At 37.9% G+C, this 17,483-nt stretch overlaps 1 protein-coding gene across 25 annotated transcripts in view; it reads right to left on the reverse strand.

Moving 5' to 3' along the window:
• The window catches only part of TRPC4 (transient receptor potential cation channel subfamily C member 4), a 219,838-nt gene that overhangs the window by 127,431 nt on the left and 74,924 nt on the right, over positions 1–17,483 (reverse strand). For all 25 annotated transcript variants that reach the window (XM_084981060.1, XM_084981064.1, XM_084981056.1 and 22 more), the window contains 1 exon segment: positions 172–690. In XM_084981060.1, coding sequence (XP_084837186.1) covers positions 172–365 — 194 coding nt within the window. In that variant the 5' untranslated portion in view covers positions 366–690.

Genomic DNA, 17,483 nt, shown 5'->3' on the forward strand with positions numbered 1-17,483 from the left:
AGAAAATGGACAGAACACTGTATGTAGACCAGCTGTAATGGAAAAAATAAAAATCATTGCAAGAAAAAAAGAAAATGCTTTCAAACTCAAACCTAATTTTGGAGTATCAATTTCTCTGGCTGCGATTTGAATTCCGTGGCATTTTGATGGATAAAGTCTGGCAACACTCACCTCTTTTTGACGGTACTTAATGGCCAATTTGAGTCTCGCGAGATCATTTCCACTTTGCTCTTCGATGAGACTGTTGTCATCCCGGTAATTGAGAATGATTTCCAGCTCTCGGGAACTTCTCGTCTGATCCAGCAGGTCCTTCGCGAACTGTTTGCACTGTCGTGACAGCTCCTCATACTCCGACTTGAATTCATTTTCCACCTTACTCAGTTCTTGGAGCTCCCAACTTAGCTGAAAGGCCGTGAGAAAAGGGTCTTCGCTGGACAAGGCGATGAGCGAGGGGCTGGCCAGGGCCTTGTAGATGTTGAGTCTGGAGCGGGAGTGGCGGAGGCTGTCCACGTCTGAGCTGGACACACATTCGACGCAGTTACAGCGCACCTCGTGGGGTCTGGGCACCGAGACACCCTTCTGAACTAAAAGTTTTATTATCTCGTAATTATTTGTATGGGCTGCCAAAATGATGGGTGTAATGTCTGGAGTGAATTCAGAGAACTGCTTGTCAAGGAGTATGGGAGGCACCTAGAAAAGAAGAAAGCAGAGGTGTTGAATAGCCATTCATGGGCTTGTTCAAGCCTGTGAATTTCAAACAGCGTGCTATGCCAATGTAGAACAAGATTCATAAAGCTTATGCCAGTTGCATTATTATTATTATTATTAGCAGGAGAGAGAGGGCTTTTCCCCCCTCAAAAGACAAAGAGAAAATTAGATGAAAAAATAACTCTCCAATAAAATGGCACATTTATTCTTTGTTTCATCTGAACTGTGACATTTCATGAAATCTTAAAATAAGTGGCTATGGAAACTCTTTATTTGATAAAAGACTTTCTTGCTCCCAACTTATTTTCTGCCTGACAATCTTTGCTTTTCTTTCCTACAGATGTGGCTTCCTAAATAAGAAGATGCTGAAAAATAGTTAATGATGTGTTTTAAACCCAAGCTTTTCCTCTGCAGTAGAAGGGTTTTAATTCCTCAGGGTTTTTTGGTTTTGTTTTGTTTTGCTTGTTTGTGTTTATCTTCTGCATTCCCCCAAATCCAGCCTCTGATTCAAGGTGACAGCAGAACAAAAGACAGCTAAGGCTCTCTGCCTTCTGTTTTCATCTATCTCTTTATAGTATATTTTTCAGGTAACAAGAGGTGCTCCAGTGCTAACATTACTGCTTTATTAGAAATAAATGCTTCCCATGAAGCAGGTCATCAAGGCACTTATGAACCATTTCTTTTGAGCTATGCTCTAGGAATGGTAATGACCAAAATAATTTAATTGGCACTATTTTATGGACATGGTCTCTTAGTGAATAAGTGGGAGTCCTACTGTTTGAACCCAGGCCCATCGGTCTGATACCCAAGCCTGTATGTACTGCATCATACCCCCACTGCTTACAGTTTTTGGCTTAATATTTCATCCTGCTGGCACATAGGCATAGGGGCATCCATGAAAATAAATGCTACATAAGGGCAAGTTAAACAGGCATGGCAGAAAAAGTGATGAAAATAGGCTGCTGGTCAAATATGACTGAAACTACAAAGGGATCAGAAGAAAAAACCATACAGAGAAAAACAAAACTCATATGCAACTTCAATTACACTACTTTTAATTACACATGCAATCTTCATATGAGAATAAGTAAACTCATGTTGCTTTTAATTCATCCATTTCATAAGACACACTATGTGCATATATTTATTTAAACATGTTAAGTATTTTATTTAATTTTTCAGAAGATAAATTAAGTACTTCCCCCACCTTTCCCTTTAAGTTGTGTAATAATTTTCCATAATAAACAACTTAAAGGAAGCTTTGGTCAAGAATGGAATGAGGAGTTGCCACTGGGGCTCAGTGGGTTCAGGACGTAATGTTGTTGCTGAGGATGTGGGTTTGATCCCTGGCCTTCCTTAGTGGGTTTGATCCCTGGCCTTCCTTAGTGGGTTAAGGATCCAGAGTTGCACCAAGCTGCTGTTTAGGCCACACATGCTGCCCAGATCTGGCATTGTCACGGCCGTGGTGACACTACTGCTTTAAAAAAACACATAACTTTCACCTATTCACACAAAATATACAAACTATATATGTGTTTCTATACATATGTATGCATATAATAGTGAAGAGTCTGGCGGCTCTAACCAGTCAGCCCAGCAGGCACACATGATTATTATTCAGGTCCCGGAAGGCAGGCATTGCACTGAAAAATAATATAAAACAAAAACACTTAGGAGTTCCCGTGGTGGCGCAGTGGTTAACGAATCCGACTAGGAACCATGAGGTTGCGGGTTCGGTCCCTGCCCTTGCTCAGTGGGTTAATGATCCAGCGTTGCCATGAGCTGTGGTGTAGGTTGTAGACGCGGCTCAGATCCCGCGTTGCTGTGGCTGTGGTGTAGGCCAGTGGCTACAGCTCCAATTCGACCCCTAGCCTGGGAACCTCCATATGCCGCGGGAGCAGCCCAAAGAAATAGCAAAAAAAAAAAAAAAAAAAAAAAAAAAAAAAAAAAAAAAAAGCACTTCAACAACTGTCTGTAACTGAGTCCTAATTACATGCCTGCATCAATTATTACATGGTGTTTGTAATATTTTTTATATTCTATCATCACTTCTAAGTTTATTCACTTGCATTCTTCTGTATGTACAATTTTGCTCTCTTCTCCTTTTAATTATTAAGTATTACTCATGCACCCATGGAGTCTTCTTTAATTTTATTCAATATACTTTGATTCATTGCAATAATTACTCATTCTGAACATATAATTGAAGTATAGCATATATACATACACAGAGTAAAATGCACCGATGTCAGAGTAGTAATTAATAAGTTTTTAAAATGTAAATATACCTGTGTGACATGACACAGAAAGAATTCTAGAAAAGTGACTGCCCCCCAGGAACTCCCCCTCTTGTCACCTCCCAGTCATTAAATTTTGTAATCACAAATCTAACTGATATCACAGCAGATAACTTTCACGTACTTTTTAACTTTATGTAAACAAGTCATTAAGTATGAACTTTTTATGTTTAGCTTCCTCTATTCCACATTAGCTTCTTGAAATACAGTTATATTGTTAGTAGCATTTGTTTTTATTCCTTCTATTCTGCATAACACTTTGATATATGAATATAGCATAATTTTTTTTTGTCTTTTTGCTATTTCTTGGGCCGCTCCCACAGCATATGGAGGTTCCCAGGTTAGGGGTCGAATCAGAGCTGTAGCCCCTGACCTATGCCAGAGCCACAGCAATGCGGGATCTGAGCAGCGTCTGCAACCTACACCACAGCTCACGGCAACGCTGGATCATTAACCCACTAAGCAATGGCAGGGACCGAACCCGCAACCTCATGGTTCCTAGTTGGAGTCATTAACCACTGCACCACGACGGAAACTCCAGCATAAATTATTTATCACTCGATTTTTTTTTTTTTTTTTGCTTTGCTTTTTTAGGGTCACACCTGCGGCATATGGAGTTTTCCAGGCTAGGGGTTGCATTGGAGGTACAGCTGCTGGCCTTCACCACAGTCACAGCAAAGCCAGATCCAAGTCACATCTGTGACCTACACCACAGCTCATGGCAATGCCGGATCCTTAACCCACTGAGTGAGGCCAGGGGTCAAACCCACGTCCTCATGGACACTAGTCAGATTTGTTAACCACTGAGCCGTGACGGGAACTCCTATTACTCTATTTTTGATGACATCTGTGTGGCTTGCAGTCTATGGCTATTAGGCATATTTCTCCTAGGCATATTTTTGTCCATGTCTGTTGGTCTTATATTTAGGAATGGAATTTCTGGATCAAATAGTCTTCTTAAGCAGTAATACCAATTTTCATGCCCTCCCACAAATTATACTTGGTATTTCAAGCCATTTTTCTATACATCTATCTATCTGCCTATTTATTTATGTCATTTATCATATCAAGCAATCATTTTGAATTGTTTTATTTATTATTTATCATCAGGGATGGCTGTTGAATTTGAGGCCTTTTATGCTTCTATGGAGATAATCATGTAATTACTCTCCTGAGGCCTTAAAGTATGGTACATACATACACACACACACAAATAATACTATGCAAGTGCTTTTAGCATAAGAATGTAGTAAATTCCCTAAAGAGAATATGAATAAAGTAAAAAGCAAATTAATTTAGAAAAGAGATTATTTTTACTAGGTAGAATTAGAAAAGGATTTTAAGAGGAATTTATGCTTAAGGTTAGCTGGAACTAGCAGTTCAGAAAAGTTACAGGAAAATGGCAGCAACAGGAAGAAAATAAGAAAGATGGATTCATAGAAAAATTTTCTTTCGAGCATGGGATAAATCATATAAAGATGAATAATTACAAATGCCTCAAAGTGGGTAAGGGCAAGATTAGAGAAGGTTTTGAATAGCATTATTTTGTTGACATTGGCGGAGTCATAGAAGAATTTACCAGGAGGGTAATGGAATAATTGCTAGGTATTAACATTACTGTAGCATATTTTGATTACTGAATTGAAAAGTAGAAGGGTTGGAGGCAGACAAAGAAGTCTAGTAACTACCGCCATCTGAACAACAGTTTTAGCAACGGAGAAGGAAACGTGCTTATGACCTGGCAGGCAGGTGGGAGGGAGGGAGAGAGGAGAGAGAGAGGAGGAGGAGGAGAAGAAGAGAGAGAAAGAGAGGGCAAGGCCTGCGATAGAACAATTCAAAGCAAAGATGCCAGAGGACAGGAGAGGTCTAGTCCAGATGCCCTGAAATATCTTCCAGTTCAGAGCTGTTTCTTTAAGGTCTACGTCTTTGGGAGGAAAGCTGCACATAAAATGGAACTAAGCAATTCAAAATTCCATTACAGAATGGCAATGTTCTAATGGTACATTTGCAAAATCTAGCCGTGCACGAGGACTTTGAGAGAAGTCTTAAATCCAATAAGGACCAATGCCCCGGCCCTCTCTTCTGTCCTGCAGCTAGCTGGCTATGAATAAAAGTTGACTTCTTACTGATTTCAAGGAGAGAAAAGAGTGCCATCTCAAGCTACCTCTTGCCTTAGAAGATGGCAAGTCTGAAGCCACTAAGAGGAGGCAGCAAGGAGCTGTGACGACAGACTCCTGTCGGCTCAGGTCTTGCAGCTGAGCTATTTACTGGTTGATTACCACCCTGACTGACTACCTACTAGATACTCAGAAATTTAAAGCAGTCTAAAGTATAAGGCCTTTGATATCAGAAACCTTTAGAAAATCCAGGAAATGGGCTTGCTTCCTTTTTTTCAGGCTTCATTCTCCAGTCTATTTTCTGCCTCCATCCTCTGCTTTATTCGATATCTTCGACCTGCAACGTTTCCTATTTCCTTCTGTACTTTCAATGTTACAAGGAAGAGCCTACTTTTCTAACATTGAAATAAATAAATAGGTCACTATAGGTGCTTGGTAGCTGTTACCTAAAGAACGGTTTTGAAGGACATATGTTTTTCAGATGTTTCGAATTTGCTATCTGGAGTATTTACAGACAGATATGACCATCATGAGAATAACCCTGTAGGTAAAAAAATCACACTCTGCTTTTAGCTGAAATAAATTCTACAGGCATAAAAGCATGACACTCAGTTAAACATATAGGCATGAAAATCTATGCTCACATTTCATGTAAACAAACAATACCCTCCACCATTCAACATATTTCAACTGACTGAATTATATGGTTCACCCAGTAATTTACAACTAAGGAGAAGAGGCAACTGAAAGAGGATCCAGATATCAAATTCATGTGCTTGTTTTTTTATATTGCAGAGCTGGAAGTTTGCTCTGGCTTTTCTTCTAAGCTTTATGAGTGAATATTTGTTCAATATCTTTCCCTCGACCTCACCATAACATTAGTTACATTATTAACTGAGTCATTTTCATGTCACATAGCATTAAGAATGACATCCACGAGGAATCCATTAACTCATAAACTGATTGCTTTTTTCAAATCAATCCAAATACTTTACCTTGAAGTGACTCAGCACCAGTCTGAGGCATATACTTTAAAATCTAGAGTATGACACTTTACCCAAATATAGAAATGTCTCCTTGTCACTAACATATATATTTTTGAACTATTAATGCTGAAATATACATTTCTGAGAAAGAAATTCATCCTGAAGTGACGTTCACCCAATTTAAGAGTATCCAGTCCCTTAAATTCCACATTTATTAAAGTGGCTTGTGTAAACTGAGTAAAAGAAATTTGCTTATGTAATCTTGTTCGTATATCCTAAATCATTAAGACTAAAGATTAAAGAGATCCATATTCTAATTTGGCTGTACTCTCTTAATTATTTATATTATCTTGCGAAAGTTCCTTAATATTTCTGTCATACGAAAGAGATTATCTCCTACAACATGAAGTTTCTGTGACTAACAAGACATTTTAATACTCAAGTTGATAGCACCATTGAAAATGTATGGGAATGTTTTTCAAATGCTTCAATAAAAATTTGTTGAGACCTTTAGTTTCATCTTGCTTTAAGTTTCAATGTTTTTTATCCAGTGTATCAAAACCTTCCTTTTTTTTTGAAACTTGGGATTATAAATATCAAGTTTATCACTATCACCTAGATCAACTTTCTAATTCTAACCAACATAAAGGAGTTTTGAACTGAGAGTTGTATTTTAAAAACTAATTTAACACTATTTAGAACTTGAAATTTTCATAAGCATGCACATATACATACATATATACTCAAACATGAATGAGCACAAAAATCAAGTGGTTGCTATAGCAATGAATGAAGCTTAATATACTACATACACAAAAATACATATTTTTATCTCTATATTAGCAATGTTATAAACTGAACTGATTAAATATAAAATAAAAAGTGATTTTGATAGTGGCAAAATATACTGTACTTCTAAAAATATTAAAGAAAAAAGTGTTTAAGAAAAAAATAATAAAACATCAGAGGGCATAAAATAAGATCCAAAATATGAGGGAAATGTTATGTTCTGGAGAGGAAACCTAATATCTTAACTATGTCAACTGTCTCAAAATATATATGTGCATTTCATTTAGAGTCTTTTTTGTGTTGTTTTATATATAATTTGATAAAAGTATGTTTTAGTTAATTTTGAAGAATATATATCCAAAAATTATAAAAATTATGGAATGAAGAATACGATCCAGGAAAACAGCAATAAATACATATTAGTTGAATTGAATTTTGACCAGGATGACTTCTTATCATAGATGGGAACTTGGTATGTGAAAAAATAAAATTTCTCTTCAATTGGAATAAGTGGTTCATTTGTTGCAAATTTTTTCTGCCCCTCCCCAAAGTAAAATTAGTCTCTATCTCATCTCAGAATAATAAATTTGAGGTGGTGCATATATTTAAATGCAAAGAGAAAAAAGCAACGCAATTTTAGAAAAGAACTTCTAAAATAGTTAAAAAGCCAAGAACTGGTGAGAACTCTTAAAGCAAGGCTGGGAACACAGAATGGAAAACTACATATTTTATTTTTTAATTCTCAAGTAGAATAACCAAAGATTTTCTCAGAAGAAAATGAAAACAAAACAAATGAGCAAACAGAACACAACAGAAACAGAGTCACAGATACAGAGAGTATGAACAGGTTGTTGCGAGGTCAGGGGAGGGGGTGGGAATGAGTGAAGTTAGTGAGGGAAATTAAGAGGCACAAACTTCAAGTTACAAAATACATGAGTCACGGGGACAAAACGTACATCCTGAAATGATTACCACAATAAGTTTAGTGAGCATTTGTCATCTCATATAGATGTAAAATTTTAAAAACGACAGTGTTCTTCCTTGTGATGAGAACTCTCAGGATTCACTTTCAGAGTCTGATCTTTTTTCTATAGGTTTGTTGTTCTTTTTTGTTTGTCTTTATCACGTATAATTGACCTACAATGCTATGTTAGTTGTTGGTACACAGCACAGCGATTCAATATTTGTAACATTACAAAATGATCACCATGATAAGTCTAGTTATCATCTGTCACCATACAAAGATATTACATTATCAAGATGTATGTAAGTCAAATTATTCTGCTGTGTGGCTTAAACATACACAGTGCTGTACATGCATGTTAATTTTATTCCAATAGTAAAGGAAGGAAAAAAGCAGTCAGAAACATCGAATGATCTTTCTCATTAAGAGCCAGGAAAGATAATACAAAACAACAAACTACAATGTTTTGCCAGCTTTAAGGAGCTGAGGCAACAGGTTCCTTGGTTCATCAATAGCAAGAGGAATGCAAGTTAGAGCAGCCTTGCTGGAAAGTATTTGGCCCTTAGGTAAATTCTGAGAGCCATAGTCTTAGTTTGGGGAACTCTTTCTACAGAAAATCAGCCACCTTGAGACTATTTCCTTTTATTTCTTTCATCACTGTCTGTCATGATAGAAATCTGAGTTTCACCTGAATGTTTTTTTAAAAGAGCAAGTTTGAAAAAATTGTGGTGTATCCCTACGTGAAATAGGATGATGCGACTGAACATGTGAACTTGAAAGAATGCTGTATGTATCAATATGGAGAGTTGCCCCTGAAGTTTCATTTCGTCTGGTGGAGAGTTGCAGCACAGTTACTTATATAAAGGTTCCTTATTTTAGGATCTTTAAACAATAGTTTAAACCTTAGTCAACTTTGTATCAGAGATTTTCCTTGATATTACGTAACTATAACTTAGCTACTTTATTTGATGAACGAAGATCTCCCTAATCGGGTCCAACCCTGTGTATTAAAATCTACTTTCTACTCCACCACGACAGGCATCCCAAGCCGGTGATTTCAGCATCAAACTTTCCATTCATAGTTTTCTTTTTGGCCACTGATGTTCCCTCCCACTAAGCAAGTTCTACCAAACATCCAAGACCCAACTCAAACCTTATCATTTCTATGATGCTCTTTAGTACAAGGGAAATGTCATTAACCTGACATTTTTTTCTTTAAGTGGAGGCAGAAGAAAGGGAAGGTATTATTATTATTAGCTTTTTACCAGAAGAGATAAATATCCATTTTTTAAAAAAAGGAATTTGTTAAAAAATAAAAAGAGGAGTTTGTGAGAAAATTGAGTGCAATTTATACAATTTATGATTCTCTTATCTCCTTTCAGTGCTCTTATGCAAACTACTTAAAGCTTTCCCCAAGCTTTGGTCAGGGATCCAACCAGTATAAATATAAATAAAGTAATATTAGTAACTATTTTTACTTTTTTAAAGTTAATATTCACTTTAAATTGCACTGATTATATATTTTTACTGAAAGCCTATCTCAAGTCTACTTTGAATTAAAAATACCAGCAAATAGGAGTTCCTGTTGTGACTCAGCAAGTTAAGGATCTGACCCATATCCATGAAGATGCAGGTCCAATCCCTGGCCTTGCTCAGTGGGTTAAGGAGCCAGCAATGCTGTGAGCTGTGGTGTAGGCTGCAGATATGGCTCAGATCTAGCCTCGCTGTGGCTGTGGTGTAGGCCAGCAGCTACAGCTCTGATTTGACCCCTAGGCTAGTAACTTCCACATGCTGCAAGGGCAGCCATAAAAGGAAAAAGAAGAAAAACAAAAACAAAAAAACCCCCAAACCCCAGCAAATAGATATAGTCTGTATGGATTTGAATAGGGATGGGAGGCACATAGCAACTATCATTCTATAATAACTTGGAAAATAGGTTTATTTCAGAACTAAGATACACGCTTGAACCAAATGAAGAGGGATCTGGCAAAAATCACTTTGACTCAGTGACACTGTTGATACAAACACGCTGGGAGGCTGACGGAAGTGACACAAGCAATAACTACCATGTATGAAGCACTTAGCGTGTGGCATGCCCCACGCTAGGAGCTCTTCATGCCTCCCCTTAGTTAATTCTCCAAATCATTCTGGGAAGCAGCTGTTACTGTCATCCTCTTTTGACAAATAGAATAGGCCTGAGAGAAGTTCAACAGCTTGCCCGTGGTCACACAGAAATCCACGCTGCTTGACTCCAGAGTCTAAATGCCTCGTCAATAGACTACCTGTCTTGAAAGTAAAGCAGCTGTGGGATTCTGCAAATAGCTCAGGCATCCGGGGTAAACAAGCAATCCTGCCTCAACCTTTTCCAACCGGGTAGAAATGACAAAGCCAGTTAATGTCTCGGCATTTCCACTTCCCCGTGTTGAAAGGTGGACATTTATTCACGACGTTTCTCCTTGTGGAGTAAGAGCTGGAGAAGGACCTATCAAAGGCTTGTCCGAGCGAATACTCACAGGCTTGTGGGGAAGATGAAATTGGAAAGCGCATTGTAATCTATAAACCACGAAAGGACAAGAAGGGAGTCGTGTTATGCGACAAGCCCACGACTGTTAGGACAAAGAGCAGAAAACTGTCACATTCCGTTTGGCCAGACTGATTTGCTTCTCCTCACACAACCACAGTCCCGGTTATCAAGCCTGCTTCATGCGCAAGGTCGAACGAGAGTTTCCGGGTGGGCCAGTTTTGTTATGGGGAGATGCCAACGCTTGGGAGGCGTCCTTTTCATCACTGCAAATTTAAACTGTGTACCTCCTAAAAGGGCACAGGCTCTTTGTTGTGTGCTACCATAGATATACCACAAAGTCTGTGAAAGATTATTCGCATCTTGGATAATGAACTGGAGAAATCTATTCCAGCTCCTACGGAGACATCAAGCAAATGGCAACTGTAAATCACCACCAGCTTTGGCCAGGTTGAGTCACTAAAATTATGAGACCGTTACTGTCACTACCTCCTACACCAGCGAGTTCACAGACGTTGATTTTTAAAGCCTTCTCTCTTTTATCTGTTGCATTGAAGGAGAATGTATTAAATGATATCTAAGTGAAATAGTTTATTTGTTGACCATGTAGCTCTCAGGCCAAGTGTATACTTAATTTTTAGAAGATTTACACATAAATTCTGATCAGAGATTTCCAAGATTCTAATTTTAGTTTCCCTTGACAGTGTTTATCACTGCTTTCTTTTTGAAAGTCACCAGTCCTTTGAATTCCATGACTGGGTGGTGGATTGACTCAAAGACTGGCTGTTTCACCAGTGGTTTGTAGCTATGGAAATGTTATTTAACTCTCCAAACTTCAATTTTCTCATCTGTAAAATGGAGACAATTATAGTTTTTACCTTATAGGGTTCTTCTAAGGATTGAAAGGAATGAAATAAAGGTGTTTTGTACACCACGTTTGATGAAAACTAAATCCAGTGTGATTACTGTAATTACCAACATTGCTGTCATCATCATTTTCTCTGGTGCCTCTTTCTCAGTCTCACTCACTGGGGTCCCTCCTCTATTTATCCCTCGAACACTTTCCTCAGGGAATCAAACTTAAGCCCAGGGCTCTGCTCATTCTGCATATTTGTACTCCCTGCATGTTAGCGATTCTCCTGCTAATTCTAGTTTATATGTGCCAATTTTTTATTCTTCCAACCATTCAATGAACTTCAGGGCACCCATTTTATGACATTTGCTCTTCAGAGTTTGGAGAATATATGAGGGGACAGAACAGATAAAATCCTGGCCCTTATTCAAATTGCATTCAAGGAAGGGAAGAAGGGAAAGAGACACATCAAGAATGAACAAGTGGGTGAATAAATCGGTGAGGGAAGGAATGTCAAATGGTAAAGGCCTTGGAGAAGATCCAGCAGATAAGAGGAAATGGCGTGTCAGAGGCAAGGAGAGACTGCTGCCCTATAGAGGGTGACAGGGAAGTCTGATTGATGGGATGACATTTGAATAAAAGGCAGAAGAAATTGAGAGAGTAGGCTTGGCTTATTCCTTAGGGCACAGCATTCCTAGAAGAGGGCACAGCAAGTGCAAAGACCCTGAGGCATGACTCTGATTAGAGTATTTGGCCAATTTGATGGATGTTTAGTTTTGCATAGAAGAGCAGCAGGAGACAAGGTTAAAAGAAAGTAGCGGGGAAGAGCAGAAGATGCATTTTAATCCATTTTAAGCGCCTTGGCTTTTACTTCTAATGAGATGAAAAGTCATTGGAGCATTTCAAGCAGAGGCGTGACACTCTCTGACCACCTTTAACTATGGACTATGCTGGCTTTTGGGTTGAGAACAGACTGAAGGGAACCCAAGTGGAAGCAGGAAAACCTAATAATCATCAAATAAAACTGGCAATAATCAGGGCAAGAGGGACAGATGGAGGAAAGAAACTGAGATGGAAAAGTCTGAGCAGTGGCCCAAGACTGTGTATATTATGAAGGCAAAGCCAACAGAGTTTGCTCATGGACTGAATACTGACTTTTAGGTATAATATCACAAAGAGAGATCCAAGGGGACAAAGCATCCTAGCTTAGACAGATGGAGCTGCAACTTACTGAGAACACTCTGGAGGAATAGGTCTGGGGACACAATGAAGATTAGGACTTGTTTTAGCTGTTGAGTCTGAGATATTAGAAATCTGGAGATAAATATTTGAGAGTCACTAGCATACAAATGGGACTTGAAGCCATAAACCTACACAAGCACGTGAGAAGTGAGCATAGGTAGAAAAGAGAGGTTAAAAATTTGAACCCTCTGGGGAGTTCCTTTCGTGGTGCAGTGGAAATGAATCCGACTAGAATCCATGAGGATGCAGGTTTGATTCTTGGCCTCGCTCAGTGGGCTAGGGATCTGGCAATGCCATGAGCTGTTCTGTAGGTTGCAGAAGTGGCTTGGATCCCAGAGTTGCTGTGGTTGTGGCTGGCAGCTGCAGCTCTGATTCGACTCCTAGCCTGGGAATTCCATATGCTGGGGATGCAGCCCTAAAAAGCAAAAAAAAAAAAAAAAAAAAAAAAAAAAAAAAAAAAATTGACCCTCTGATGTTTTAAATTTTAGGTTAGTGGATGAGACGAAAACACAAGGAGAGTGTGAAATCCTGGAATATTAAGATACATATTTAGGGAGGTTGGTAGCTATGGTGCTAGGAGCATATGGAAGATCTCTCATGATGGACTCTGTCTTCTTAGCAAAACAGGAAAAAAGGGCATCCCCTGAGAAAGAGGAGGGGAGAGAAAGTGTAGACCTGTTGGGTGTTTGAGGAAAGAGAAAAAAATGAACTCATCATCTAGGAATGTGGGAGAGCGTATGTTCCCAGGAAATGTGGTAGGATTGTAGGGCACCACTAAATGCCCATTTGAAATTAGTGATTAAACAGTCAGAGTGAGAGTAGTTGAAATGGTTGGTTTTTCTTAAACCCTGTCTGGCTATCTAGGTACAGGCTAAACCAGCAATGGGATTTTACCAGATAATATTAACAAAGAGAGTGACAGGAAAACTTGTCTGCAGAGGGGGCCCATGATGGACTCTCAAATTTTAATCAAGGAAGTGATATCATGAGGGTTGAGGACTCAAGAAAAGTTTAGTTTAGGGGTCCTGGGTAGAGTGAGCATGGAAAGCAATTGTGACCTTGGAGGTCGTGTCATGAAGGATAGGCATGACTCTTGGCACGGCCATGGAAGAGGGTGACTGAGGTACGCTGGAGTTAAAGATGATGGGGAGGAAGGGAAGTAGATTAAGAGGAGCCAGGATGATTTTATGATTAACCACACAAGAATTTAGTCACAAGACTATGTTGAGCAGTGCGATCATAAATCTGAGGCCGAAATCTTTAAGCAATGGGAATATCGCATAGAATACTGCAACCAGGGTGGAGGGGTTAGAATAAAAGAGTGAACCATGGCATAAATAAGCTAAGCAGCAACAAGGTCCAGGGGCTGTGAAATCTGTAGGAGAGATTCAGATTTCAGTTAGATATGAAGGAGCTTTAAAAATGACATAATTTCCCCTTGAAACCCCTGCATATATTATGTTAGCTATATCCTAGACAATTTATATTTGTTACTGGTAAAAATGTTCCTCTTTTACAAGCACATATGACATAGTTGTATTTTCATATTCATTTACAATTTTAAATTCTAATTTGTTTAAGCTAGTGTTAGTAACATACAGATCAACTTTAACTAGTGTCCAAAATGCCTTTGTTTTTCTAGACTGATGTTTCATGCCATGACTTGCACAAACTTTCTAATTAATTATAATATTTTTTGTAGATTACCTTTGGTTTTTATGTAGACAGATTAACTGAATACACTTTTTATTTCTTCTAGTCTTTGTATCTTTTATTTTTACTTTTTTGGTTATTCAAAATAGTAGAGTAATGTATGGAGGAACAATATTGAGAATCCTGATTGTGTTACTGATGTTAAAATGCATACTACTCACAATAATATAAAATGTAGGTTTTGGTGGATTCTCTTAATCAAGTTAAATCTTTTTTCTGTTTAATTCCTGGTTTGCTTAGATGTTGTTTTTCTTATCTAAAAATTTTACCAAATGCCTTATTGGTTTTTGCATCTAGTGACATCATCATATATTTACTTCTCCTTTACCTGTGAAATTAGTGAATAGATTTTTCTAATATATTGCTTAAGATTTTTGCATTTATATATTTGAAGGCCCATAATTCTCTCTTCTCACACTATCTTCTGATTGTAATGCCAAGAATATATCAAAAAATTAGAAACGTTGTGAAAGATTAGAATAATATGTTTCTTGAATGGCAGAGCTCACCTGTTTTTCTTTACTTTTATTTTAAAAATACATATTAACCTTTTTTTAAAAATCTATCATATTTATTTCAAATATTTTCTGTTTTAGGTTTTATGTAAATTTTTATTATTAGGATTGTTAACATGGAGTTCCTGTTATGGCTCAGTGGACCTGACTAGTATCCATGAAGACGCAGGTTCAATCCCTGGCCTTGCTCAGAGGGTTAAGGACCTGGCGTTTGCCGTTAGCTGTGGTGTAGGTCGCAGACACGGCTCAGATCCCACATTGCTGTGGCTGTAGTGTAGGCCTGTGGCTATAGCTCCGATTAGACCCCTAGCCTGGGAACCTCCAGGTGAGGCCCTAAAAAGAAAAAAAAAAAAAAAAAAAAAAGCATATGAAATAAAATTTTCAATTTATAAATACTAAAAGAATGGAGCTGTTGAATGGGAATAAGATTCCTAAATTTTATGTCCTTTTCATTGTTCACTATAATGGTATAATTAAAAACATCCAAAGACTCTCCAACTTTATATTTATGCCTAATCTGCCCATAGATTTAATAATTACTTTCTTATTCATTGCCTTTTCCTGCTGAGATGTGCTGAAGCATTATGACCTTTGAGACAAGCATTGGCTTTTTCCCATTACAAAAGCTATGTATCCTTATTGGCTAATGATTTTTTTAAATGTCAAAAGTACAAAAGGAAAGAAAATAGATTTCACTACCCAGAGACATACACTGCCTTTCTTCCTACCCAGATGTAAAGTCTCTTTCTAATATATAAAATCGAGAGTTGCTTTGCATTTTTTTAAACAGTTGCAGACTTTTACAGAAATATTGCAATGGTTTCAAGGAAGTTTGCCTGTTCCATTTGGAACTTTAATGTTTTAGGATGAAGTGCAGTTTCTCAGTATAAAATACTTCACTCACAATTGTATCCTACATTGCAGTAAAATAGAGCCCAAATTACATTCCCAGAAAATTTTATAACAAAGGTATTAATAGTCGTGTTTCCATTCTGAATATGATCTACATCAGAATTGCTACCTTAGCTAAAGCCTAGAAGCTCTTTGCTGTCCAATTTTATCTTTCCAGAGTGTTCTTTGCCTGCTTTATCTTCATGAGTGATGATGGAGTTTTTGATCTGCTGTTTTCATGCCTCTATCATCTATTTGGCAAACTGTTACTTAATACCTGTGATGCGCACAGTATTATGTATCCAGGAGAAGGAAACAAGACTAAAATTTGATTTGACTTGATTTAGAGTAAAATCTGCCTAAGGAATAAGCAGGTATTTATAAGTTTGAGAACAAGACCATGACAGTACAACAGGCTGAAAAACGATTTTGTTTTAAAAGACCCAATACAACAAGCATGGCTAATCAAAGAGTTTTTATATTTATATATTAGTAATCACATGAGGAAATTATTAAGGGGAACAAAAGCTTCATGAAGAAGAATTAGCAAGTTAAAGTAAATGAGGATAACAGCCCGATCCCACAGAGAGCAGTACTGTCCCACGATGTCCTGAGTTGGTAAGTACTGAGGAGAGGGCAAGGCTACAAAAGTTTAGTTTACCAGGATAAAAACATAGCACTAAAAACCAGGGAGTACTATAGAAATAACTCGTTTTTCAAAACTGCTCCTCTGAGATTGCATGAAAATAACTGAACTAAATGCCTGGAAAAATTCTAGGAAATGACAGTGTGAAGCTGATGAGAAAAGACGGGTGCTAAGCCATGGCAGCCCCACAGCGGGGCCTTCTCAGGGAAAGAAAAATGATGGACACTTAGGCCTCCTAATGGAACGATGGCTTTTTTCTGTCCACAACTAAAGAAAATATCACCTAGATTTCTGACTGGATGCTGAAAAATACACATGTGATGGGAAAGAATCATTTTTTCCCCCTTTTCTCCAATGAGTTTCTTTAGCTGTGAACTTGAACCTATAAATACAAGAATGAAAGACTTCAAGCAATCCCACTCCTGGGCATCTATCCAGAGAAAACCACAACTCGCCAAGACACATGTACTCTGATGTTCATTGCAGCACTCTTTGCAATAGCCAAGACATGGAAACAACCTCAATGTCCATGGACAGAGGAGTGGATCATGAAGATGTGGTACATATACACAATGGACTATTACTCAGCCATTAAAAGGAAGAAAATACCAGCATTTTTAGCAACATGGTTGGACCTAGAAATTATCATGCTATGTGAAGTCAGTCAGACAATGAGACACCAACATCCAATGCTTTCACTGACATGTGGAATCTGCAAAAAGGACAGACTGAACTTCTTTGCAGAACAGATGCTGACTCAAAGACATTGAAAATCTTCTGGTCTCCAGAGGAGACAGTTTGGGGGGTGGGGGGATGTGCTTGGGTTATGGGATGGAAATCCTGTGAAATTGGATTGTGATGATCATTATACAACTACAGATGTGATAAATTCATTTGAGTAATAAAAAAAAAGAAAAAAAAATGAAAGACTTCAGCAATTTGTGAGTTCTGTAACAACCTGCCAAGAGACTTCTTAACTTCCATTCTAATGTTCAAAAATATATACTAGGATAGGTGGAGGGGGAACATGTTACTAGAAGGGGGACAATTTGAGGATTAATTCCTCATCTCATGCCTCAGATAAAATATACAGAAGAAGCTAAGTCCTAGGGAAAAAATGAAAACAGACTCAGACTACAGCTCTAGTTATAGAATAAAACATGACTTTCCCTTGCTCTTTGCTTTTTGGATCAGAATTGTAAAGAACGGACTGCATTAGCATTAAAGTGATTCCAAGATAC

This window comes from Sus scrofa, chromosome 11 (genome assembly GCF_054392235.1).
Source record: "Sus scrofa isolate SSC_HxYL_T2T_F1_AM1 chromosome 11, Sscrofa_HxYL_maternal_Yorkshire_Landrace_v2.0, whole genome shotgun sequence".
NCBI classification, from domain to species: Eukaryota; Metazoa; Chordata; class Mammalia; order Artiodactyla; family Suidae; genus Sus; species Sus scrofa.